General features: G+C 45.8%; 1 protein-coding gene across 1 annotated transcript in view; it reads right to left on the reverse strand.

The window, feature by feature from the left end:
• The window catches only part of ASAH1 (N-acylsphingosine amidohydrolase 1), a 77,374-nt gene that overhangs the window by 32,386 nt on the left and 17,488 nt on the right, over window positions 1-27,500 (reverse strand). Inside the window, exons 2-8 of the mRNA XM_075347112.1 lie at window positions 20,268-20,314; window positions 17,666-17,756; window positions 16,836-16,922; window positions 12,035-12,113; window positions 9,272-9,346; window positions 9,139-9,184; window positions 208-352 (exon numbers count right to left, since the gene is read on the reverse strand). Of these exons, the coding sequence (XP_075203227.1) occupies window positions 208-352; window positions 9,139-9,184; window positions 9,272-9,346; window positions 12,035-12,113; window positions 16,836-16,922; window positions 17,666-17,756; window positions 20,268-20,314 (570 nt within the window). The remainder of the gene's footprint in view (window positions 1-207; window positions 353-9,138; window positions 9,185-9,271; window positions 9,347-12,034; window positions 12,114-16,835; window positions 16,923-17,665; window positions 17,757-20,267; window positions 20,315-27,500) is intronic.

Consider the following 27,500-nt stretch of genomic DNA (forward strand, 5'->3'; position numbering starts at 1 on the left):
TACATGTGTATGCCTGGGTCTTGGGAAATGACAAGCTTTTTGCTAACAGTTATCGAATGTATATATTCTCTGCATAGGATATAGCGTCCAAGCAGAATCAAAGCCCCGGGTAGGATTCTGCAGACCAGTCATGAGGACAGTCACACTGCACACACACATCACACAGAGAAAAATACACAGAAACAAAATTGTATAAACGTTACTTACTGGTTTCATTCCAGTTAACATTCCCACATACCCAGCGAAGCTCGTGGACATGAAAACAGTTTTGTTATTTCGTTGGAAATTCACATTGACAACTAAAGGTCTTAACAGCTCAGTGACCATCCAAGAATTGTTCTTCACATCCCACCTGATTAACAAAAAATGAGAGAAGTAAAACACTATAGCCAATGCATGGAGAATAGAAAGAACGCCAAGAAACCGAGACGACGCACAAATCCTGCAAGAACTCCCCATGGGCAGAGGGGTCAGGGCTGTGCACATTAGCTGGAAAGGCACGAAGACCGCGGGTGTGGGACATACACACAGGAACAAAGCTCACTACTGGGATCTACCGACATGTCTGCCAACTAGTCTGGCCACACAAGGGGAATATTACTGTGCAAAAGATCCAATCTGACAAAGTGTAGTCAAATAGTGCAATAAAGGAAAAAAAAACAAAACAAAAAAAAACAGCATTTCCAAAATAATTTATAGTTTTGCTTTTACAGTGTTCACTGTGTGGTAAAAATGAGTGGGCAACATGGTTCTCCAGGTCATTACAAACATATATGTTATTAATTATTGTTAGATTAGGGAAAAGAAACAAAAAAAAAAAAAAAAAAAAAAAATAATGTTGGTTCGTGTCATCACTGAGACCTGACGCTTTTTATTTTTTGGTTTACAGAGCCGTGAGCACTTGTTTTCTGTGTGGTGAGCAGTAGTTTATATTCCCTCCATTTTGGGGTACATAAGACTTATTCATAGTTTTTAATTGTAATTTTGAGGGGGAGGTGTGCCGAGGAAAACATGGCACCTCACAATTTGATTTTTAAAAGTAAATAAATAATTTTCTGTATGGTTGAAATAATTTTATATAATGATGGTTTGGACTTTTGCGGATGCAGCGATAGTAAATAGATTTTTTTTTTTAAAAAGGGAACCTGTCAGTTTCCCTAGTGCACCCAGAACCGCAAGCAGTTCTGGGTGTATATCTAGACTCCCTTCCTAACCATCCCTGTATCTAGTAGCATAGATAAAAGGGATCTTTAGAAATAGTATTTCCAAAAATCATTTAGGAGATGCTAATTAGGGCAGTGGCTAGTCACAGAGGCATTAGTTCCCTGGCTAGTCAGCCCACTTAGCATTTTATCATGCCCCTGTGGATGTGATAAGGAGAATTTTGTTTGCTTACCGTAAATTCTTTTTCTTATAGTTCCGTATTGGGAGACCCAGACCATGGGTGTTTAGCTTCTGCCTCCGGAGGACACACAAAGTACTACACAAAAAAGTGCAGCTCCTCCCTCTGAGCTTATACACCCCCTGGTGAGCAGACCCAGCCAGTTTAGTGCAAAAGCTGAATGAGAATAGCCACCCACAAGTAGAACAGAGCAAGAACCAGAACAACCGGAGACTGTCAACATCAACAGCCGGAGAAAACACGCGGAACAAGAAATTGCCAACAGGCAACAGGCAGGGAGCTGGGTCTCCCAATACGGAACTAGAAGAAAAAGAATTTACGGTAAGCAAACAAAATTCCCCTTTTCTTTATCGTTCCTATGGGAGACCCAGACCATGGGACGTCTCAAAGCAGTCCATGGGTGGGAAATAAAACAGAAAAAACTAAGAATTAGGCGGAGCCTAACTTCACAAATGGGCGACCGCCGCCTGAAGGATGCGTCTGCCCAAGCTCGCATCTGCCGAAGCATGAGCATGCACTTGGTAGTGCTTTGAAAAGGTATGCAGGCTAGTCCAAGTGGCAGCCTGACAGACTTGTTGAGCCGTAGCCTGGTGCCTGAAAGCCCAAGAGGCACCGACAGCTCTGGTCGAGTGTGCCTTGATCCCCGGCGGGGGAGGCAACTGAGAACACTGGTAGGCATCCGAAATGGTCGACCTAATCCAACGGGCTAAGGTCGGCTTAGAAGCAGAGAGGCCCTTGCGCCGACCTGTGGTTAGCACAAAAAGAGAAGTGCACCGCCTAAGAGCAGCGGTGCGAGACACATAGATCCGGAGAGCACGCACCAGATCCAGAGTATGCAGCGCTTTTTCAAAGCGATGAACAAGAGCCGGACAAAAGGAAGGTAGGGTAATGTCCTGGTTAAGGTGGAAAGGAGAGACCACCTTAGGAAGAAAGTCCGGAGTCGGACGGAGAACAACCTTGTCTTGATGAAAAACCAAAAAAGGTGACTCCGAAGAGAGCGCAACCAAATCGGAGACTCCTGAGGGAAGTTATGGCCACTAGAAAGACCACTTTCTGTGAAAGACGAAACAAAGAAACCTCCCTAAGAGGCTCAAAGGGGGGTTTCTGCAAAACCGTGAGAACCAAATTGAGGTCCCAGGGATCCAAGGGCCGCCGGTAAGGCGGAATGATGTGAGACGCGCCCTGCATGAAGGTGCGGACCTGAGCCAGCCGGGCGAGACGCCGCTGGAACAGCACTGACAGAGCTGAGACTTGTCCCTTGAGAGAGTTGAGGGACAGTCCCAGCTGCAGACCGGACTGTAGAAAGGACAGAAGGGTCGGCAAGGAGAATGGCCAAGGAGGATGGCCGGAAGAGCGACACCAGGACAGGAAAATTTTCCAAGTCCTGTGATAGCTCTTGACGGAGGAAGACTTACGGGCCCGAGTCATAGTGGAGATTACTTCAGGAGGGATACCAGAAGCCGTCAAGATCCAGGACTCAAGAGCCACGCCGTCAATTTGAGAGCCGCAGAATTTAGGCGGAAAAACGGACCTTGTGAGAGAAGGTCTGGACGGTCCGGAAGATGCCACGGCACCTCTACGGACAGAAGGAGCAGGTCTGGGTACCAAGCTCGCCTGGGCCAGTCCGGAGCAATGAGGATGACTCGACGGCCCTCCATTCTGATCTTGCGCAGGACTCTGGGCAAGAGAGCTAGAGGGGGAAACACGTAGGACAGACGAAACTGGGACCAGTCCTGAACCAGAGCGTCCGCGGCGAAGGCCTGAGGATCGTGGGAGAGAGCCACCTAAACGGGAACTTTGTTGTTGTGACGGGATGCCATTAGGTCCACGTCCGGAGTGCCCCATTTGCGGCAGATTGACTGAAAAACTGCCGGGTGCAGGGACCACTCGCCACTGTCCACGGTTTGACGGCTGAGATAATCTGCCTCCCAGTTTTCCACGCCTGGGATGTGGACTGCGGATATGGTGGACTTGGAGTCCTCCGCCCATTGAAGGATGCGTTGTACCTCCAACATTGCCAGGCGGCTGCGTGTCCCGCCTTGGTGATTGATGTAGGCAACCGCTGTCGCGTTGTCTGACTGGACTCTAATGTGCCTGCCCGCCAGCAGATGGTGAAAGGCTAGGAGAGCCAGAAGCACGGCTCTGGTACCCAGCACATTGATCGAAAGTGCTGACTCGGACGGAGTCCAAGTGCCCTGCGCTCGGTGGTGGAGACATAACGCTCCCCAGCCGGATAGACTGGCATCCGTGGTGAGGATCACCCAGGACGGGGCCAGAAAGGAGCGCCCCTGGGACAGAGAGAGAGGCCGAAGCCACCACTGAAGAGAGCTCCTGGTCTGTGGTGACAGAGCCACTAACCTGTGCAAGGAGGAAGGCCGCTTGTCCCAACAGCGGAGAATGTCCAGCTGCAGGGGACGCAGATGGAACTGGGCAAAGGGAACAGCCTCCATTGACGCCACCATTTGACCCAGCACCTGCATCAGAATCACCTGAGGGAATAACGGCAGGGCCCCAGCAGAGAGCGCACCGCCAGTTGGAGGGACTGCTCTTTGACTAAGGGCAACTTCACAAGTGCTGGCAAAGTCTCGAACTGCATCCCTAGGTACGTGAGACTCTGGGTCGGAGTCAGAGTGGATTTGGGAAGATTGACAAGCCACCTGAATTGGGCTAGAGTGGCGAGAGTGAGCGAGACACTCCGCTGACAGTCCACGCTGGATGAAGCCTTGACTAGAAGGTCGTCCAGGTAAGGGATCACTGCCAACCCCTGTAGGTGCAGGACCGCAATCACTGCTGCCATGACCTTGGTGAATACCCGAGGAGCTGTGGCCAACCCGAAGGGGAGAGCCACGAATTGGAAATGTTCCTCTCCGATTACAAAACGTAGCCAACGCTGGTGTGAAACTGCAACTGGCACATGCAGATAGGCATCTCTGATGTCGATGGATGCCAGGAAATCCCCTTGGGTCATTGATGCAATGACTGACCGCAGAGACTCCATGCGAAAATGCCGCACCTGAACATGCTTGTTGAGAAGCTTGAGATCCAGGATGGGCCGGAAGGAACCGTCCTTTTTGGGGACTAGGAAGAGATTTGAGTAGAAACCTCTGAACCGTTCCCGCCCGGGAACCGGTACAATTACTCCGTTGGCCTGCAAGGATGCCATGGCCTGTGAAAAGGCGGCGGCCTTGGAGCAGGGGGTGGGAGGAGTTGACAAAAAAAAAAAAAATCTGTTTGGCGGGCTGGAAGAGAATTCTATCCTGTAGCCGTGGGAGAGGATATCCCTCACCCACTGATTGGAGACGTGTTGAAACCACGCGTCGCCAAAGTGGGAGAGCCTGCCACCGACTAAGGACGTTGCTGGCACGGACAGATAGTCACGAGGAGGCTGCCTTGGCGGCAGCACCTCCTGCGGTCTTTTGTGGACGCGCTTTTGGGCGCCAGTTGGATTTCTGGTCCTTGGCTGAGTTAGTGGACGAGGCCGAGGGCTTAGAGGAATATTGGAAATTGGAGGAACGAAACCTCGACTGATTCCTGCCCTGGACAGGTTTCCTGGTTTTGGTTTGTGGCTTGGAAGTACTCTTCCCGCCAGTAGCTTCCTTAATAATTTCATCCAGCTGTTCACCGAACAGCCGGGACCCAGCAAAAGGGAGCCCCGCAAGGTACTTCTTAGAAGAAGCATCTGCCTTCCACTCTCTAAGCCACAAGATCCTGCGGATAGCGAGGGAATTAGCCGAAGCCACCGCAGTGCGGTGAGAAGCCTCCAGCATGGCAGACATGGCATAGGATGAAAAAGCTGAAGCTTGGGAAGTTAAGGTAACCATTTCGGGCATAGATTCCCTGGCGAGGGAATGCATCCCCTCTAGGGAAGCAGAGATGGCTTTGAGAGCCCAAACTACTGCAAAAGTCGGGGAGAACGAGGCCCCCGCCGCTTCATATACGGATTTGGCCAGAAGGTCAATCTGGCGGTCAGTGGAATCCTTAAGAGAGGTGCCATCAGCCACCGATAACGGTCCGGGCTGAGAGCCTAGACACCGGGGGGGGGGGGGGTCTACCTTTGGGGAATGAGCCCACTCCTTGACCACCTCAGGTGGAAAGGGAAAGCGGTCATCAGAACCACGCTTTGGGAAGAGTTTGTCAGGACAGGCCCTGGGCTTGGTCACAGCGGCCTTAAAACTGGAGTGGTTAAAGAACACACGCTTTACTCTTAGGCGAGGTAAACTGGTGCTTTTCTGCCAGAGAGGGTTGCTCCTCTGATACTGGCGGATTGAGATCCAGTACAGAATTAATCGACGCAATCAAATCACTAACATCTGAGTCACTTTCGGACAGATCAATGGGGTACATGGAGTTAACCTCCGAGCCCCCTGTAAAGGCATCCTCCTCGTCCTGCGAGTCAGCTCCTGAATCAGAGCCGCGGGACGAGGAAGGAGAGGGAACCCTGCGTCTCCTCTTAGAAGGACGGGGTCTGGGACCAGATGATGACTCCTCTGTGAGCTCCGGTCCTGAGAGACCCCTAGCAGCAGAGGCACCCTGTGAAAGGGGCTGATGCATGTTCAGCAAAGTCCTGGACAGAAGTCCCATGGAGTCAGCAAAAGACTGGAAGATATAGACCTAGAAAAGGATTCTACCCAAGCTGGGGGTTCAGCCACAGGAGCAGGAGCAGCCTGAGAGACCACTGGGGGTGAGACTCCAGGCTGAGGCACCGCCAGGTTAGAGCAGGCATCACAATGTGGGAATATGCTCGGTTCAGGTAGCAGGAGCTTACATGCAGTGCATACTGAATACAGCTTTGGAGCCTTGCTCCTCGTGTGAGACATGCTGCTGGAGTGGGGGCTCTGCCAGAGAATGAACCCCAGAGAGAATAATCAGAGGTCCACAACCGGAGACCGGTTGTGGCTTACCAGACCGCTGGAGCGGTGTTGTGTGCTCTCCAGATCCCGAAGCCCAGACCCCCAAGCACAGCAACTCAGCAGAGATGCTGCAGACCAGCCCTGCAATGCAGAGAAAACTCTGAGAAAATGGCCGCCGGAGCGAAGAGAGGGGGCGGGACTTGCTTGAGGAGCGGGATCTGGAGGGCCATAGAGAGTTACAGGGGAGGGGACACTGCAGTGGGGAGTGTCCCTCCCCTGTGCAGAACGGCCGCCGGGCGGAGCCGAGCCTGTACCTCTGCATGAGTGACATGCGAGGGCAGTGAAACCGAAACGAGGCCTCCGGCGAAGCCGGGGCCTAAATTTGAGCGGCGCGGCCGGCGCGCAGGCACCATCGGCGCAGTTCTCAGGCGACAGCCAGAGAACTCGCCGGAAATGTCATAAAACACAATCAGCACACTCTCCCACAATAATAAAGTACAGGGACCCCCAATATATAAACGTCTCAGGTACTTAGCTTGCTGAGACGCAGGGTTCCAAGTCCCTGGGGATGAGTGCTCCGGTCCAGCAGGGTCCTGAAGGGCTGCGGATGGAGACCGGTCTCCTGCCAAGCATGGACACCGTGCTGGCTCCCACTTCAAGCCAGAGCCCAGGAGGGATGGTGAAGGAGCGCGGCATGTAAGGCTCCAGCCTTGGAATCAACCTTAACAACACCGCCGACACAGTGGGGTGAGAAGGAACATGCCGGGAGTCCAGACTTGGACCCGCTTTTTTTCAAACTCTTTCCAAAAATGAAAAATCAGATGAGAATGCATGTGTGGATGTATGCCTCCTGAACACAAAGCGATAAACTGGCCAAGTCTGCTCGTCAGGGGGTGTATAAGCTCAGAGGGAGGAGCTACACTTAAGTGTAGTACTTTGTGTGTCCTCCGGAGGCAGAAGCTAAAACACCCATGGTCTGGATCTCCCATAGGAACGATAAAGAAAAGATGCTTTACAATGCCCAGCATCAACCTAGCACAAACAAAGACGTGCATGCACGTGGCTTTGTACCAGTCAGCTTTGAGCTTCTTTGATGCCAGGTCTGTGTTTCCTGGCTTCCGATTGGTAGTCAGTCTATGATCGGAAGTCGCCCACACTTCCGGTCATACACACTACTCCTCTCTGAAGCCGGGACACACACACACACACACACACACACAGCTTCAGGAGTAGTATGCTTGAACGAAGTGCGGGTGACTTCCGATCATTGGCAGCGAGCCTATCTGAAGCCGGGGTGCATACATCCGGAGTCAAAAAAGTTCAATACTAACTGGTACAAAGCGGCAACTGGGTGTTGTAAAGCATATTAGCATGCCCACAGGGCAAGATAACATGCTATGTGGGCCAATTAGCCAGGGAACTAAAGCTGGGTTCACACTAAACGACAGCGACAACGACGTCGCTGTTACGTCACCATTTTCGGTGACGTAACAGCGACCTTGTAAGTCGCTGTTATGATCGCTGCTTAGCTGTCAAACACAGCAGAAGCAGCGATCATAACGTCGCTGTGCTACATGTGCAGAGAGCAGAGAGCCGCGCTTAGCGCTGGCTCCTTGCTCTCCTGCAGCACACATCGGGTTAATTAACCCGATGTGTGCTGCAGCTACATGTCACAGTTCAGAGAGCAGGGAGCCGCGCGCACTGCTTAGCGCTGGCTCCTTGCTACAGTATACATCGGGTTAATTACCCGATGCATACTGCAGCCACATGTCACAGTGCAGGAGCCGGCACTGGCAGCAAGAGCGGAGGCTGGTAACCAGCGTAAACATCGGGTAACCAGGGAAAGGTCTTCCCTTGGTTACCCGATGTTTACGCTGGTTACAGCTTACCGCAGCTGCCAGTGCCGGCTCCTGATCGCTTCATTTCGTCGCTCTCTCGCTGTCACACACAGCGATGTGTGTGTCACAGCGGGAGAGTGACAACCAAAAAATGAAGCTGGACATTCAGCAACGATCGGCGACCTCACAGCAGGGGCCAGGTCGTTGCTGAATGTCACACACAGCGACAGCGACGGGACGTCGCTGCAACGTCACAGAAAATGGTGACGTAGCAGCGACGTCGTTGTCGCTGTGTGTGACACCAGCTTAACACCCATGAGACTAGACAAGCCCCAATTAGCATCTCAAAGGATCTTTAGGCATACTTTACCAGTTTATATGCGCTACTAGATACAGAGAGAGTTAGGCAGGGATTAGAAATATGCAGAAAGAACTGCTCGTGGATCTGAGTGCACTGGGGACCGACAGGTTCACTGTAAATCTTATTTCTTTATTTTTAAAAATGGGAAAGTAGAGAAAAAGGTTAACTTTTTTTTTTTTCCATATTTTACTTTATTTTCTATTTCCATGGGAAACTTGCACCAGGGCTGCTTTGACTGCATGTTACAGAATGTGCAATAATGCAGCATTACAGTTTGTAGTGAACATTCTGATGTCCTATGAAGTCCAAGCTCTGTTAGCCCAATGGCATCCACAGGGGTGATGTAAGAGACTGACACAGACGGCACCTGTTGTGTGTAGAGTGTGCTCAGTTCATGAGCCTGCTCTATACACCCGCACCGATCTAGAACGTAATGGCACACTGCATATCAGGAAGGGGTTATCCATTATATGGTACACTACGGATGAGAGCAGAACATAAGGAGGATTGTCAATGTGATCTACCATTTTGTCACATGCGTACCTGTTTTAAATGAGCCAGCTATTATGTATCACTTACGTGAGTGATGACAATCTGTATTCACCCGAAAATCAGTATCTACCGTATCAAATCAAAAATATTGAAAAAGGTGAGAACTTAACACTACCAAGAAATGAGAGCACTTACCCAAGGAATAAGCCAAAATCCAGGTTTCTGGCATGGAATAACTTTCCTGCACAGTAAAGAGACAGATATTAATCAAAAAAGAGTCAACAATCAGTGACTTAAGCTGTAAAAAAATGCAAGAAGTGAAAATTACCGGACGTGTCCTCGGCCACCACTGATGTGCACACGGTGAACACTTCATAGAAGATGTTGAATAACATAACTTCTCCTATCACCAAATACAAACAAAGATTAAATAAAGCTGAATCCTTAGGAAGACGAACATTTATAATAAAACACAAAGTAATAAGAACATAATGAAGAAGGGATATTTTGCGGAGTCTACAAGACTTTCAGCTCCCTCAGTTTGGAAAACCTTGCCCGGTCACTTCTTTAAGGCTATGTGCGCACTTACCGGATTTTGCCGCGGATTTTCTGCATGTTTCGCTGCAGAAAATGTTCATAACATCTCTGCAGTGAATCACCAGCAAAACCTATGGGCAAAAAAAAAATCCTGTGCGCACTAGGCGGAATTTGACAGCTGCATGTTTTGCTGCAGGATTCCCGCAGCAAAAACAAGTGCATGTCAATTCTTTTCCACACGTCGCTGCGGGATTTCACTCCATTGACTCCAATGTTAATCGTGAAATCCCGCAGGGAATAACGCAGGCAGCAAGTTCTGTGCGGTTCACTGCGTTTTCCTGCGTTATTCCCTGCGGTATTTCGCGGTTTACCGCCGGTAATGTACATCGCCTATCTGCGGTTTTGCAGGGAAGTGATGTCATTACAGGAAGAGGAAGCCGTGCAGAGTGTAAACACACACATCGATCACAGACACAGACACATAGAACACACATAGAAAGAAAACGGAAATATAGGGAAAAAAAAAAGAAAAAAAAAAAAAAACACGTGTGCTCCGCTGCATATTCACAGTCCAGCCGAGGTAAGCACACAGCGGCAGCCCGGTATTCTCAGGCTGGGGAGGGAGAGGGGCAGGGTTAATGTCCCCCGCCTCACTCCCCCTCCCGCAGCCGAGAATATCAGCCGCAGCTGCCCGGCACTGTCAAATGCATTATGCGGCAGCACCGGCGTGTCCCCGGCTCTTCCTGCCGCCGTGTGGCAGTGGCAGGCAAGGGTATACAAGGGGTTAATGGTGGTGGATCACCGCCATTAACTCCAGGCTTGATCATGGCAGCGTCTATGTGACAGCTGACATGATCAACCCGTAAGTAAAGTGAATAAAACACAGACACCGAAAAATCCTTTATTTTAAATAAAACAAACAAGCCTCGTTCACCATTTTATTAACCCCTCCCGTACCAAAGCTCCGGCGTAATCCACAGCTCCGGCGTCCTGCGCTGCTTACATCCAGCCGCGACTGTCACAGACACGGCGCTGAATGAAAGCAGAGGTAATTACCGGTCATTTCCCACGGCCGGTAATGTGAACTCACTGCCGACCGTGGGAAATGTAGCGATCTGTCCTCTATCTATCCCTCTATCTATTCTTCTGTCTACTATCTCAGAATTAAATGACTTTTTTTTCAATGTGCTTTATTGCATTGAATGCAATAAAGCACATCCTAACCCGCACACGGCAAAACTGCGGCAATACCGCGAAGAAACCGCGGCAAACCATATGCGGTTTTCGGGTGCGGTTTGCCGCGGTTTTTTATCGCGGGTGCGGTAATCTTTGAGAGCATGCGGAATTTTCGCAAGAAAATTCCATTTCCCAGTGCGCACATAGCCTAAAGGGAATTTGTCACCAGTTATTTCAGTATTGAACCAAAATTACCCACTTCTGCAGCTCCTGGGCTGCATTGTATGAAGGTGCACCTTGTTCCCGACTGCCCTTGCAGACCCCAGAAATACCTTTATAAAATCTGCCAGCATGTATGTAAAATTAACCATTCTGGTCAGAAGGGCATTTTTTTTTTTGGCCTCCTGTCCCTCCTTTTGATGATTGACGTGGATGACACCTCAGTCATCATCCACATATCGCGTGCCTTCGCAGTCATTCCTGGCTCGCGCAAGTGCACCTATGTTTTCAGCGCTGCCCACAATGGGGCAGAGTGAAGTGCACCTGCGCGAGCCAGGAATGAGTCTGCGCAGGTATGCGATTTTGCCCAGATATGGATGATGACAGAGGTGTCAGGGAACAAGGTGCACTTTCATACAATGCAGCCCAGGAGCTACAGAAGGGAGATCATTTTGGTTCAACACAAAAAAAAAAACAAAAAAAAAAAAACAAACAAACTGGTGACCAGTCCCCTTTAAAGAGAAATTGGGGAAGGTTTCTGCTGAAGCAATCCGTCTCCCATCACAGGAAAGTGGCCGAATGACAGCGGAGACACCTGTATTGTCCCTTCCCCCACTCATTACTTGCCGATTGTCCATTTTCCTTTGTTCATTTTTTTCCTCTCCCAAGACCCATAACCTTTTTATATTTTCCAGTCAACATCTGCTCTATAGATGTGACATTACAGAAACGTCGGCAGGAGCGGTAATGACCGCTCTGAGCTAGAACAGATCGTTGCAGGGCAGAGCAGTCAGGTAGTTAGTAAATAGCTGCATGCAAGTTCTTGGTCCCAATAAAAGGAGTAAAAAAAAAAAAAAAAAAAAAAAAAGAAGTCCTGGATAACTCCTTGAAATACCACTCTCAAAAGATTGACAGCAGCGTTTAATGAGATAATACCTTCAACAAGATCTTAACTTCAATCACTGCTGTGAACGTTAATTGGTGGCTGTGTAACATACATTGCATAGAGCAGGCTCAGCTCCTGAGCCTGCATCATACATGGATACCTGACACCGGCCGAACCAGTAATGCTTATGTTGAGAAAAGTTAGAGTACGCTGAAGTATTTTAATAACCATTTCCTTTCTGTCTATTGGGTTTATATTGCAGCTTGCGGATACCTAATGGAAGTCCAGATGCATCAGCAATTCCTTTAATTTCTTCATCAAAAGGTGGAGGAAGATGTCCAAGAAGAGCTGGCTGCAAAACAATGGTCGCATATTAGATTTTCTGCATTCTGTCAGTATATCTAGCATTTACTTTCCATAAAACAAAAGTACATAGCAGTACTATTGTGGGACAAATTTTGCACTATATTACAGCAAGACATCCCTGACCAATACAGATGGTGCTTTAATATCTAAATATCTAACCAGATTACAGGTCCAGCCAATATTTGCGTCCATCGTAAGGCCGGAATAATAAGACTATGTAATGTAGAACTGACCCAAGAGTTAATATCAGGGGCACCGAGCACATGGACGCTACTGTACATCTCTATCCATGTCTAATCTCCTGAATATCTTCAGTGTCCACTTTTCCAAATCAATGAAAGGGATTTTCTAAAAACAGGTTATTTTCCTTTTATTTCTTAAACCAGTCTTAGGCTATGTGCCCACGCTGCGGATTTACCGCGGATTTGCCGAAAATCTGCAGCAGCGGCACTTCCAAGCCATGTCAATGGCATTTTGGAAATGCTGTGTCCATGCTGCGGATTTTTCCGCGGCGGATTTGCCGCGGATTTTGATCCGGAAAAATCTGCAGCATGTCAATTATTGTTGCGGATTTTGGTGCGGATTTTGGGTATAGAATGGGGGGGGAAAAAAAAAAAAAAAAAAAAAAATCCGCGGTAAAAATAAGGTGCGGATTTGTCGCGAAAGTCGCGGATTTTCATGCAGAAAAATCCGCAGGTACATTCTACCGTGGACACATAGCCTTAAAGAGCATGCTGGAGTAAAATGAGCCTAATTTAAGAGGTGCATGACTCCTAATAAATTAGGGGCATCTCTTGCGGTGCATGGGGCAGAGAACCTTACCTACTCCAGTCATGGGTCGGTGCAAATTTGCACTATATATTTTGCAGAGTAAATTATCGTAACTGTTGTTGAATCCCCCTCCTTCCACAAAGCTTCTACCTATGGAATAATGGCCAGAACTGCACTTTTTTTTTTTTTTAAAAACAGAAAACGAGTATAGCTGCAATGATGAATCCCCCTCCATGGGCATATTTATTCAGATTTTCTTAATTTATTTACAGTTTAAAATTAATCTAGAAAGTCTGAAAGGGGTTTTCCACTTTCAAAATAGTGGTGTCCAAATGGGTCCAGTGCCAGCTCCCTACCAGTGTTACGGTTTGTATTTTGGCTAGTGTCACTACTACAATGCAAACCACAGCTGCAATCACTGAATATATAGTCTGCTCAAAGGGAATCTGTCAGGCGATTTTGTAGTACAATACTAATGTTATCTTTAAATAGGGCTTAGGCTATGTGTCCACGGTAGAATGTACCTGCGGATTTTTCTGCATGAAAATCCGCGACTTTCGCGGCAAATCCGCACCTTATTTTTGCCGCGGATTTATTTTTTTTTTTCCCCATTCTATACCCAAAATCCGCAACAATAATTGACATGCTGCAGATTTTTCCGGATCAAAATCCGCGGCAAATCCGCCGCGGAAAAATCCGCAGCATGGACACAGCATTTCCAAAATGCCATTGAAATGGCTTGGAAGTGCCGCTGCTGCAGATTTTCTGAAAATCCGCGGTAAATCCGCGGCAAAATGCGCAGCGTGGGCACATAGCCTAAAGGAGGCTTCTCTGGATCAGTAAGTTATGCCCCGTCACATTTAACGACTTCCCAGCGATCCCAAAAACTATGACCTGATAAGAATCGTTGGTAAGTTGCTGGGAGGTCGCTGGTGAGATGTCACACAGTCAGATCTTACCAACGACGCAGTAACGATTAGCGACCTGTATAACGATCTCGGCGGGCATTGGGGCTGTGTTAGGAGGTTGTTGGTAGGCGTCAAACACAGCGATGCGTCCTGCCCAGCAGGACTTCGCCTTTGAAGAAAATGGTCCCAACCATTCAGAAACGACTAGCGATCTCACAGCAGGGGCCTGATCGCTGGTAGGTGTCACACATAACGAGATCGCTGCTGTGTCACGAAAACTGTGACGTAGCAACAATCTCGTTAGCCATCTCGTTGTTTGTGACGGGGCCTTTATATAGCTCTCTCCATTCCTGTTATCTTGTTGTAAGCTCCATAGAATTCAGTGTGACATAGTAACTTGTCAAGCTGATATAAATGCAAACTGCATATTCACTGCTCCCTCCCCCCCTCCACCTCTCAGTGCTGGCAGCAGTGATAGTAAATCTGAACTGAGTATGCACTGCTGCCCTCACCCATACTCCCTCCCACCTCTCTGCAGTGATAGTGAATGCACTGGGAGGGGTGAATATGCTAATTGTATGTATATACACTTGACTAGCATGCAGGAGACACTGAATCCTATGGACCTTATAGCAGGATAACAGGAAGAGGTAGAGCTATTAGACTAACTGATCCAGAGAAGCCTCCTTAAGCCCTATTTAAAGATAACATTAGTATTGTACTACAAAATCACCTGACAAAGTGGTTTTAAGACATAACTTTTCATATCACATAAAACATGACAACACTATATGATTGTAAAACCTGACCACCTCACTGATGCTGCGCCCATTACTCACAGTTACTTCCCACAGATAATACAGGCATGGGATAAAGTGTTAATTAGAATGTAAGTGAAGGTTCAACACAGCTCAGCTTCAGAGTGACCCCAATTGAGAAGGTTGCTCTTTGGAGGATTAGTAGAGGTAGAGATAAGTTTTACAATGTGAAGAAATTAGCACCCGAAGGAAAAAAATGGTCGACCATGGACGATTTTTCTTCTGTGTCAATATCGCATTTGGTTTTAGGCATCAGCAGTTAAAAAGAAAAAAAAAATTCAAGACAAAATTCAGTTTCCAATTTAAAGAATCTAAATGTATTTTAATGTCCGATACTATACAGTTGATCTGTAATTTTAGAGCACCAATACACTTGAATGGGTGACACTCCTACAAAAGAAATTACTGCATGTAGTAATTTTTCCCCCACAAAGACTCAAACTCATGTTAACAGAAACTGAATAACATTGGTTGTGAAAATTAAATATTTTAATGGCAACAGCCCGTGTGCCGACTATCTTTTTGGACAATTCATCAAGACCAGCGATTCTCTCACTGGTCTTGATAAGGGGGCATTTCAGAGTGGATGCCTTTTAAGGAATCAGGCGAGGAGTGTTTAGGTGGGCGTCGCAATGTGTCCCCACAAATCTTACTCCGGACTCTGCTCTGCATTCATGAATTTGATGAATGAGGATTGCCACAGAGTCTGAAATGTGATTGTGTCAGCAGTGCAGTAGGACCCTGTGAGTTCTGTCTGCCTGCACTGATCAGCAGGGTTTCAGGTCAGAGACCCTGTAGCTGCAGGAGTTACCTCAGAGGCAGAGAGCTGAGCCCGTTCCGGCTGAGGGAGACAGCTGTGTGACGCAGCAGAGTTTACACAACTCCTGATCGGTGACCGAACAAGAACCAGGACCGCGTTGTGAGAGGAAGGAGCTCCAAATTTCCTGAGGGAAGGGCTGTTCTCTGGACCGAGGAAGCCTTTGTTCTGTCTGAGGATTACTACAGAGCTGTGGGCCTGAGACCGTGTTCTGTGTGGGGTAATTGGATAATATCAACTAACTCCGGGGTCCCTGCGTGGCAGGACAGAGGTGAAGACATCCTTAGGGCAAGACGAAGATTTGTGTTTCTTTTTTTCTTCCTTTGGCATTATATACAGCGAACTCTGACCACAGGCCTGTGTGAAACATCCGTGGAGATTAACAGTACCATATCTTTAAGATACCCGGGTATCCCTTTGTTCAGTGTAAAACCAACGTTGGTAAAATTTAAGGCTTTGTTATTAGTGGTGATAAGTTATACTCAGTGCGCCATCTCAGAGGTCCCCTCAGAGCGCCCCGATTGGATTTACACCTCTTGCCTTTATAGTTGTTTTTCTTTGTTCAGCCTGGTGAGTAGGTAAATTTATTCCCGGTTCCTGAGGTAATATACATAACCCGGGAACTCCGAGATCGGAGCATTGATTCCAGCTAAAAGCCGAGTGTGTTAATTCCACTTTTGTGGTGCTTTGAGGGGTTCTCAAGTCAGTCATTATTTCTTCTGGATCGTACTCTTATTCTCAGCCTAGTAAAGAAACCCTTGATTATTTTTGCCTCTGTCTCGGTTTGTGACCCACTGGATTCTCTTCGGACCTACGGTCATTACACCACGTCCAGTGGAGCTGGGTAGAGAATGGCATGAAACTGCTAGGAGTGATTACAGCATCACAAAAAGTGCAAATAATATTACTTACCAGTAATGGGATTTTCAGAAGCCCATGACAGCATCACCTGGGAACTAAGGGTGCTGTCATGGGCGAAAGAATAAAAAAAAAAAAAAAAAAAAAAAAAAAATTGTGCAGTCTCAAAGCTTTCCCTTTCACAGAGATCCATCAAAAAAGCTTTGGTGATTTTTCCCCCTCGACAGTCTCTCTTATTTCTCTACCTGGAGGCTCGGATGCCGCCTCTTGATGGGAGATACAGCACTGCAAGCAATGCAATTTTTCTAGACACTTCAGCAGAACTGGCAGACCCATTACAAGTCACTTGGGTCCATCGGGTGCCGCCACTGGACATCATGCGATGGATCTGATTGACCTACATGGAGGCCACAATGCTGATGTGAACAGTCAAGTTACCTGCCTAAAACCAGACAAGGCCACAGTGATCACACCACATTCATATACTACTTCCTACACAAATCAATGAGACATCAGCACTGTAAACCGGCACTTACCAATTTGGTATCTACTAAGTCGATAAGTTTCTCACTATGGAAGAAGTATTTCACCAGGTCCTTAATTTGCTCAATCATTGATGAAAGCTGTGAAGAAGAAAAAGTAAGGAGTAAGTAAAGTCATCTATTGAACACTGCGGCCTGACTACAGCACGCAGGAAAAAGAAATACAGTAATGGAGGCATTGTACAGGATTGGAAAGAAAATTATTAATAATGTCCTTAGGAAATCAATCCCTTGTAATGCAAAGCACTTCAAAATAACATGAAAAATCAACACACAGGTAAGGGTAAAGTCACAAAGCAGAAGAGAACTAGGAGGTAGTTACACTTGCTATGTCATCTAAGAGCAACATGTTGTAGGGACAGAGACCCTAATTCCAGCAACGTGTCACTTACTGGACTGCTTGGTGCAGTTTTGAAAGAATCAGTTTTCGCTGCTGTAGATGCAGCAGTGCCCAGAATGCTGAGATATGAATAACCTCGCCCACACCACTGATTGGCAGCTTGCTGACAATGCACAGGGTACACAGTAAGCTGTGAGTAGTGGGGGCGGAGTTACACAGATTAGCTGGACTGCCTGGCCATACCTAGTCCGGCAGTGATAATCTCCTGCTGATTAGACACTGACTGTATGGAAACTACAGCAAGATGCTGAGCAAGTTATGCAGCTCTCAGATTATATCACGAAAAGCTGCTGACCGATTTTTTTTTTAAATATCCAAATATACATGAACAGTATCTATAATGATTATTTTTGTCTTTAGGATTGTGATTACAATCCTTCTGTTGAGGGCTCCATAAATTACAAAGCAGATTTTCCGCACTCACCGGCTGTTTCTTATCGGTAATTATCTTCTTCCATCTCTCACTTGGTGCCTGGTCCAGATTTACTGTGTACCACGGTACATTTCCAAGGAATCTGTAAGAGCAGCATTGGTTAAAAATGCTTTTTTTTGTTTAAATTAGTGACATTATTAAACTGTGTGTCATTGTTTTGTCCAACTATTAATGAAAGAGGGGTCATTAAGTCAGACAAGTCCGGACTAGAATGAGCAGTAATTGTGGCCATATGATTTGCCACCAACCTACAATTATAGACTTCTATTTTATTGGGATAATTCAAATAACACAAAAAAAAAACCTTTTCCAATCTTGTGCTTTCTATTGTCAGTAGCTGTACAATAATTACCGGGCTAGTCTATGTATCCACGCATCTCCCCACAATGAAGTATTGCACCATTTATTACACACCTCGCGCTGAAGACCACAGTATCATATTGTTCCACTACTAATGGAGGCATTTAGGGCACATCCTGTGGGTAGTGTGGCTGGTCCCAGCAAAAGGATGAAATAGTATGTCAATAGGTTTCTAAAACGACTATTGACATGATTTTCTCACCAAATGTCGGTAACAACCCATCCAATCCACACAGGCAAAGAACTCAAACCATAGAGGTCCATAAATTTAGTGATTAGTTGTATTGCAAATATAAAAATGGCCATTTTTGAGTTTATAAATTATGTTATACTATAACATTGATTAATCAGACAGACAAAGTGTACATGGTTACAAAATCTTGTATATACTTAAGGATTTCTGTGTGTTTGTCTTGAATATACAGAAACAATATATCCATTTACCTAGCTCAAATACCTGATGTGTATTCTTGGGAGACTTGAATGCTGTGGGTTTATTACCCCATTGTCTGATGTGTGGTGTATCTCTGGTTCATCTATGCCCAATGACTGGCCATCAAAGGGCATGGATCAATAAGACTACAACACATTAACTTTAAGGCTTGTAATATTGTTCAAGCCTTTTTAAGATCAGCTGAAGTATAGCACAGACAGAAGCTCGTGTTTCCTGCCTCCGTGAGACGTCCGGGCAGTGATGTCCAGGAGTCCTCTGTCTATGTCATGCTTCTCTGACTTCCAGACAGATGATGTCCAAAGCTCCTTGGTGATGTAAGTATATTTAACTGTACTTAACCTTTGTATGTTGATTATACAAAAGTGTACGCAATATCATACTTTTCCTTTAAGTTTGTATTTCATATTAACCTTTATAATAAAATTACTTATTTGCCTTCTTTAAAGCCGTATCTGAACCTTAGTGCTAAAATTATTAGTAAAACATTAGTAACAATGCGAAATAACACAGGGAAAGAGTATTGAACACATGAAGAAAGAGGTACAAAAAGCCATGGAAAGTAATGATACCAGCTGAAATCTATCAGACATTAAATAGCAATACTGTCACTTAGTGAAAAAATAATATTAGTTGGGCCACTGATGGCCTATAAAATGTGTCTTATTACCAAGGTGCCACACAAGAAACATCTCATGGTGGGTAAAACCAGTGAGCTGACTCAAGACCTCTTTGCTGTAAAACATACTGATTACATTGGTTACAGAAGAATTTCTAAACTACTGAAGGTCCCAGTAAGCACTGTTGGGGCCATAATCTGAAATTGGAAAGGGCATCATTTAACCATAAACTGGCCCCAACCAGGTGCAGGATTTCAGACAGAGGAGTGAAAATAATCAGAAGAATTGTCCAAGAGCCCAGGATCACCTGGGAGAGCTACAGAAAGAGCTGCAAGCAGCAGGTACAATTGTTTCAATGCCTACAATAAGTAAAAAAAACTCCATAGCATGTATGTACTCTCACCATAACACCATTGCTGAATAAAAAGCATGTTCAATAAATAAACTGCTCAGGTGAAAGCAAAATGTAACTCTTTGGATGCCATAATACCCATTATGAGTCCAAAAGGCACTGCCTATCACTCCCAATACACCACACCAACAGAGAAGTTTGGCAAACTATGCAATTGAAGGAAGGATGAATGGACAAATCGACAAAGCAAACATACTAATATGCGAGTTTGGGGGGGGGGGGATTTTTGGGGCTCCCTCTGCACCACCAATACCTTACTGCAACAATTCCAGGTAGTACAGCGCTCTTACTATATGAGCGTCCCACATGGGTCTATATTTAACTAACTGAAATTAGGCTATTTCTGTGGTGCGTGGGGTTTGCTCCGGATGCTTTTACACCTGTTACTCTGTGATTGGCACCATCTCTTTATATTCCACTGTGGATTTACAATACTGTATATATGTGACTGTTCCAATTATATTGTATATCCTTACCAAGTGTGAGTCTAGATACTGGTATTCATACATTGTGTCTTTTTTAAAATGTATGGATTAAAATTTATATTTTTAAAATGGCATTTTGGTCCACATCATCCTGGTTTTCATATATCTTTCTATATACACCGGCTTATCACCATCTACAGAGGTAATAGCAAAATGGCGGCAGTCCAAACCGGTGAACAACCGTACAGCTGACAACGAGATTATAAATCATGTAAATCTACTAAAAAGTACCAGATTAATGTTTACTGAGGGTAATGGCACTTACGTTGGTCCACTGGGAGGGTACGTTCCACTTCTGCAATCTTCTGTGTACTGAAATAAGACATTCCCAGCAATAGCGTCATTAGGTCTCATCCATATTACAATAATAATCAATATAAGGTATCCAATAAATAAATGGTGAACAACGTACAGTAATTTGATGTGATTGCAACGTGCGAGCAACGATATATACAGCTGGCATGTAATTAGTGTGATGTCGTGGCACAAAGGATCTGGTGTACATCATGCCAACCTGGGATGAGATCTTCTGAAAGCCCCGTCACCACCATCTGTGCTTCACACATCAGTAAGGCTATGTGCACACGTAGCATTTGTCCCTGCAGAAATTTCTGCAGCGATTTGAACAGCACACGTGCGCTTCAAATCGCTGCAGAAAGAGTCCGTAATGAAAAAAAAAAAAAAAAGCCGATTCCATGCGCTCTGACTGCAGCCCCTCCCATAGACAGGGCAGGGGCTGCATGCAGAGCGCAGGAAAGAAGTGACATGTCACCTCTTAAAACGCGCACTTCGGGTAGTAGCCGAAGCGCTACGCTCTAATACGCCACGTGCGCACGTCTCCTGCATAATCTTCATAGATTATGCTGGGGACGCAGGACGCATGCAGTTACGCTGCGGTGCAGATCACAGCGTAACTGTTTGCAAATACGCATCGTGCGCACATAGCCTAATTATACTATATGCTGCATTACTTTAAAATTGCAATATAAAGACCAATCGAATAATCACATGTTCAATTCCCCTCTGGTGACTATAAAATAAAAAAGAAAAATATTTATTTTTTTTCATAAAAACAAAAAAAAGTTTAAAATTACCCCCTTTATTAAAATGCAAAAAAAAAACCCCCCCAAAAAAAAAAACCAAAAAAAACAAAAACAACGGATCGTTTTTTTTTTTTTGCAGCATCAGTCACATCAGTTGTGCCACTATCTGCAACGCATCCGTTGCATCAGTCACACAACTGATTGTGACGGATGCAAAACAACGCAAGTGTGAAAGTAGCCTTAGCCCAATCCAGCGACTGAAAGAAAAGAAAAAAAAAAAAAAAAAAAAGAAAAAATAATAATAATTGGTGTCACAATTCTTGCAGGTATGAGACATTTCTGTCACGTGATAGAGGCCTGTTAGAAATGCTGCCCATACAGTCTAGCATCTACAAAGGCCAGGCAGCAGACAGGAGTGGGAATAGATTGCAAAACCCCACCCATATATCAAAAAGCTGTACATTTCTGTAACTTTACTTGCATATACAGTGGTGCCTTGCTTAACAAGAACAATCCATTCTGTGCTTGTTAACCAAGTTACTCGTTCAGCAAAGCAAGATTTCCCATAGGAAATCATTGCAATGCAGACAATTCCTTCCACAACTTGTTAAATGTCCCATCCTGATCCCCTATTCTGTCATTCCACACACGCAGAAACGCACACAAACACAGATTATGCTCACCTTACCTTCCATTCCCTCGCCGGTCTCCTGGAACGTGCAGTTCGCCCGTACAAGGCGTATATCGGGTAACCAAGGCGACCGATGCCAACCTTCTTCACTCAAAGCCTTTGAGTAGCGCCTGACAGGGGAAGTTCCTCCCTTATCGCGATGGTTACCGGATACATCCTGTGGAGGGAGGACCTTCCCCTGTTAGCCGCTACTCAAAGGCAGCGCGCTGGCCAATCAGAGGCAAGCGGCTCCTGCCTTTGACGTCAGCGCGCTGGGAGCTTAAGGTCCGGCATCAGTCGCCTTGGTTACCTGATACATGCAAGTTCCAGGAAGCTGGCGAGGGCATGGAAGGTAAGGTGAGCATAATATGGGTGTGTGCGCGTGCGTGTTTGTGTGGACTGCAAGAGCGGATTAGAGCGCAGTGGATGTACAGAACCGGATGTGTGTGCAGTGAGTATTTTGCTCGCACAGCAAGGCTCTCGTAAACAGAGTTACAAATTTACAGAAAGCCTTGGTCGTTAGGCGAAATACTCGCTAACTGGGTTTCTCATTAAGCAAGCTTCCACTGTATTTCAAAACCTATACATCCAATCTGACAAATAAAGGTCTGTATAGCCTCAGCATTATAGCGTCAGTACAGCACTGGCTTTAGTTTATATAGGAAGATCCTGGTGGTTGGTGCACTTTAAAGTTCACACATTGAGTTTTTGATGCGTGCATCACTACTGCCCAAAACATGCATAGTCTACAGTTCCAACCAAGGTAGGATTCACACGTCTCTTGCCCACCGAGCTTTTTATTTATTTATATTTTTACTCAGGGTAAGTCAGTGCGTGTTTGAGATCATCAATGCGTCAATTCCTCTTGCAGAGACGCTGAGGTTTATGGGAGGATTTTCTTCACAAGTTTTTATGTATAAAATTACAGGCAGGAAAAAAAAAAAAAAAAAAAAAAAAAATATGTATATCTATATATCTATATTACACACACATACATATAACTCACACGTGACTGCATTAATAGTTTTCTCAAGGCCAAATATCAGGAAGTAGGAAAAACAAAGCAGCTTTATATACAACATGACACATCAAAGAGACAAAGACCCCAGTCTCAGACATGTAAAAACTCACTCAAAAATCCAATTAAAAAAAAACACAACAAAACACAAGTAACTACAGACTAGAGATGAGTAGACCCGTAGGTTGGTTAGGCGGGTTGAGCCGGACTTTAGGCCTCCTTCACACGTCCGTGTGTCCGGTAAGTGTGCTGTCCATTTTCAGATGTACTGGAGACACGGACACACGTAAACCCATTAAAATCAATGGGTCTGCGCATGTGTGCGTTTTCACACTGCCTGTGTGTCCATATGGAGCGTGTGTGTGTCTGTGTGCGCCACACGGAGACACGTCCCGTTTTTCTCCGGCAGCACGGGTATCATACAGATCACACCCTGAAGTGCTCCGTGTAACATGTATCAGAAAAAACACGTGTCTGAAATAAAATGCTTTTCTATACTCACCTGTCTCCACCACTGCTGTCACTTGCTTCCGACCCCCGCTCATTATGTTCATGCATATTCACTGCACCTCGGACCAGAAGCAGCGGCATCGCCAGAGACAGCAGCACCATGGACAGGCAAGTATAAAAATGTATGCTGTCCGTGTGCTATGCGAATGTCACACAGATTGCATACTGACACTACACGCTGAACACACACGGACACACACATGCACCTACACCACAGACCGTGCAAAACGTGTGTGTTTTGTAAGGACATGTGAAAAAGGCTTAAGATAAAGTTCAGTTTGGGACCTGGACTTGAGCTGAACCCCAATGGAAGTCACTGATTGGGCAGTTCTGTTCTCTGCCCTCATACACAGCACTTCTGGGGGCAGGGAGGATTTTTTTTTTTAGTTTGGTGTGCACTATATCCGTAACCGCAGTTACACCCTGTGCGGCCGAACACTGCAAGCGGCTCACACTGGGCCGAGCAATGAGCATACCCGAGAACAGTGATGGTCGCTCCAGTGGTCAACATATGTAAAATACCTGAACCCTATTTATTTTGTAAAGTCTGGGTTCAGTTCAGTACGATCACCGATCCTCACTACCACTCAACTCTACTAGAGACAAATTCTACAACATCAACAACTCACCAAATACTCATCATGGGAACGTATCATCAGGCCATGTTCACACAAGGCGTTTCTGCTGCGTTTGTTTCTGCAGTAAAACCTCATCTCTGCAGGAAATGGCCTGCGGGTTTGGTGCGGTTTTTTTCTGGCGATTTTACACTTCCTCATTGCTTTGTATGAGTGAAAAAAATGCTGCAAAAAACCCGAAAGAATTGACTGCTGCTTATTTCAAAAACGCAGCAAAAACAAAAAAGGTTGCCATTAAAGGGCCCGTGCGCATGTTGCTTAATTGCATGCATTTACAGTCTTGCATAAATACATGTTTCCTGCATCCCCAGTACAATCTATGAGACGTGCGCACGATGCTTTTATGAACGCAGCGATTTGGGTGCTAAAATGTTGACCCAAATCCGTGCGTTCATAAAATGAGCATGTCAGTTATTTGTGCGTTCTGGATGCAGATCCCACTGTAGCAGCCATAGCACATGAAATCGGCTTTTTTCTACAAAAAAAAACTGCATCTATTGCGCAGTGTTTCTGCAGCGATTTGAAGCGCACGTGTTGTCAAATCGCTGCAGAATATTCAGCAGGTACGTGCGCATGAGCCCTAAGTCAGGAAAAAAAAAGAAAATGTGTGTGAGGGAGATTTCTGGAATCTCAGGCTCAGCTGGTAATTTAAAAGCAGCGTTATTACCATGGGTTTGCATATACTCAATGAAAAAAAAACATGCAAACAAAAAAAATGCAAGAACGCCCTGTGTGAACATAGCCTTAAACTGCCCATACACAGCAGATGTTTGCCAACCAGATCGGCAGGGCTAGTACACTATCTTTCATACCTATAAGAGGAATAGCCGTCAGCCAAAAAGTTGCCTCGTGTATGGTTGCCTGCTATGTAAGGAGTACACGAGGTCTGCTGACAGCCTAACGCCTGCGGTGATGACAAGAAAAAAAAAAAAAAAAAAAAAAATTTAACTTGACCTTGTTTGTTTTTTTAACATTAAAGGGAACCTGTCATCAGAAATTTCGCCTAAAACCTAACAGATTCCCCCTCTGCAGCTCCTGGGCTGCATTCTATAAAGGTCCCTGTTATGATTGTGCCCACTTTCTGACTGAAAAAAAGTGTTTATAAAGTTGTACCTTTTTGGCTTCTGATTCTGTAAATCCGTCACGGGGGCGGGCTGCCTGATGGCCGTTATTCTGCCCCCTGGTTCTGTATGCCGCCCCCATCGCTGATTTCAATACTTCTGGACGCCGCCCACTGCTCCAGCCATCCCCGCGCATGCCCAGTGCTCATCTCTCGGGGATGAGCACTGTGCCCAGCGTCACCGCTGGTGACGTGCACGCAGGGTTAAGATTATGGGCGGTGCTGTGATGTTTATTCCTAAGCAACCGCCCATAATCGCGGGGCCGCGCTTTTCCCCTCGGCCTGCTTCGGCCAGCAGCGCGCTTGCGCAGAACGAAGCAGGCCGAGGGGAAAAGCGCGGCCCCGCGATTATGGGCGGTTGCTTAGGAATAAACATCACAGCACCGCCCATAATCTTAACCCTGCGTGCACGTCACCAGCGGTGACGCTGGGCACAGTGCTCATCCCCGAGAGATGAGCACTGGGCATGCGCGGGGATGGCTGGAGCAGTGGGCGGCGTCCAGAAGTATTGAAATCAGCGATGGGGGCGGCATACAGAACCAGGGGGCAGAATAACGGCCATCAGGCAGCCCGCCCCCGTGACGGATTTACAGAATCAGAAGCCAAAAAGGTACAACTTTATAAACACTTTTTTTCGGTCAGAAAGTGGGCACAATCATAACAGGGACCTTTATAGAATGCAGCCCAGGAGCTGCAGAGGGGGAATCTGTTAGGTTTTAGGCGAAATTTCTGATGACAGGTTCCCTTTAAAGAATATGGAAAACAGATCCATTAATTAGCCATGTGTTTCTGATTTGTAACGGATCCCTTTTTTTCTAACTACCGGTAGATCAGTTTCAAATAGTAGATAGTCCATTACCGGATCCATTTTCCAATGTTACGGTAATATAAAACAGATCCAGCTGAAATCAGTTCTTAAAAAAAATGGATAATAAAGTTGGGTCTGCAGAACATTTGTGCCGACAGATTACTGCTGGGTCCGATCTAATGGCTGATACCGGACATGTGAACATCGCCTAATAAAAGCTGAATCTACAATGATCTCCAGATAAATATCTCCCGTCCATGGTCACTGAACATTTTATCTGCCTCCTGACCAGTTTGCTTTTGCAAGGATTTTTAACTATTCAGTAACATCTGCACATAGAAATATTTTGTATGGAATTGTTTAGGCTTTTTATATCTAATATATTCAGTATTTATTTAATTAGCATTTGGCACTTTACATATGCAAATTTATTATAATTATTTTTGATATACCGATTTATTTTTCATGGTGATTCCCTATTCAGTTCCTCATACTATTTCCTCACTATACCCTTGTCAGTATACTCATGAATTTGATTATTTATTCACAACGATCTACCAGGTGATTCATTCAGGGCTTAATTTTTTTTCCACAGTATATTTTTCTCCGGCTCTAGCCCTCTTGTATATTTTAATCTTAAAAATCTTTTTCAACAATAAAAATTTATTGTGATATGTGTTTCGGTATAATTTTTGTAGGTTTAATTGATATGTACTGTAATCACTAATATGGCTTTTGGTATATTGAGATTTTTAAGGTACAGTCACATGTTCAGGCTTCTATCATTTCTCACCCAGACAAGGGAGTGGCTATACTGGGTGCAGGGGTCACAGTCGCACTTGGGCCCTTTAATCCATGTGATGAGACAAATACCAATAAAGATGCATAATAGTTGGGGCCCGGCTGGAGATTTTACTGCATGGCACTAAAATATTAAACTCTGCAAGAACAAAGAGGCAAGTTGATCCTAACTGATTCTGCAAGAACAAGCTGCGGATTACCCCGACTAAAGGCCAAGGACACGACAGCTTGTGCAATATTCAGTTAATAGCGCTAAACAGGAATCCATGCGTAACATGACAGCCACACTCTTAGGCCAGAATCACACTTGCTAGTGCCTCGCGTGTAACTCGCGTGAGTCTCTCATGGTAGAACCCGGCATGGCCGCACACTCTCCTGACAGGAGCGGGTCGGTTGCATGTATCTATGCAGCTCAGACGCTCCTGTATGCATAGTGTGCGGCCATGCCGGGTTCTACCATGAGAGACTCACGCGAGTTACACGCGATGCACTAGCAAGTGTGATTCTGGCCTTTGGCTGCTTTCACAGATTAGTTTTTTTGCATAAGGCACAATCCGGCTCAAAAACCTATGCAATGGATGCGGCGAAAAAAATGGATCCGTTGCATAAGTTTTTCCATGCGGCCCGTCCGTTTTTTGACGGATGCGGCTTGATACTGAGCATGTGCAGTACAAAAAAAAAAAAAAAAAAAAAAAAACGCATCCGGTGGCCGAGTCAGTTTTCTGCCGCAGGACGCCACATCTGGCGTCCATTGGCTTGCATTGTAAATCACGCAATGCTGTTTTTTCGCCGCACAAAAACATGCCAGGCAACGTTCCATCCGGCCACCGCATGGGCTAAATATGCCGCTTCCAGCAAAAAACAGACACAACGCAAGGCCATGCAGCGCTACT

Source organism: Anomaloglossus baeobatrachus, chromosome 1, assembly GCF_048569485.1.
Source record: "Anomaloglossus baeobatrachus isolate aAnoBae1 chromosome 1, aAnoBae1.hap1, whole genome shotgun sequence".
Classification (NCBI taxonomy): Eukaryota; Metazoa; Chordata; class Amphibia; order Anura; family Aromobatidae; genus Anomaloglossus; species Anomaloglossus baeobatrachus.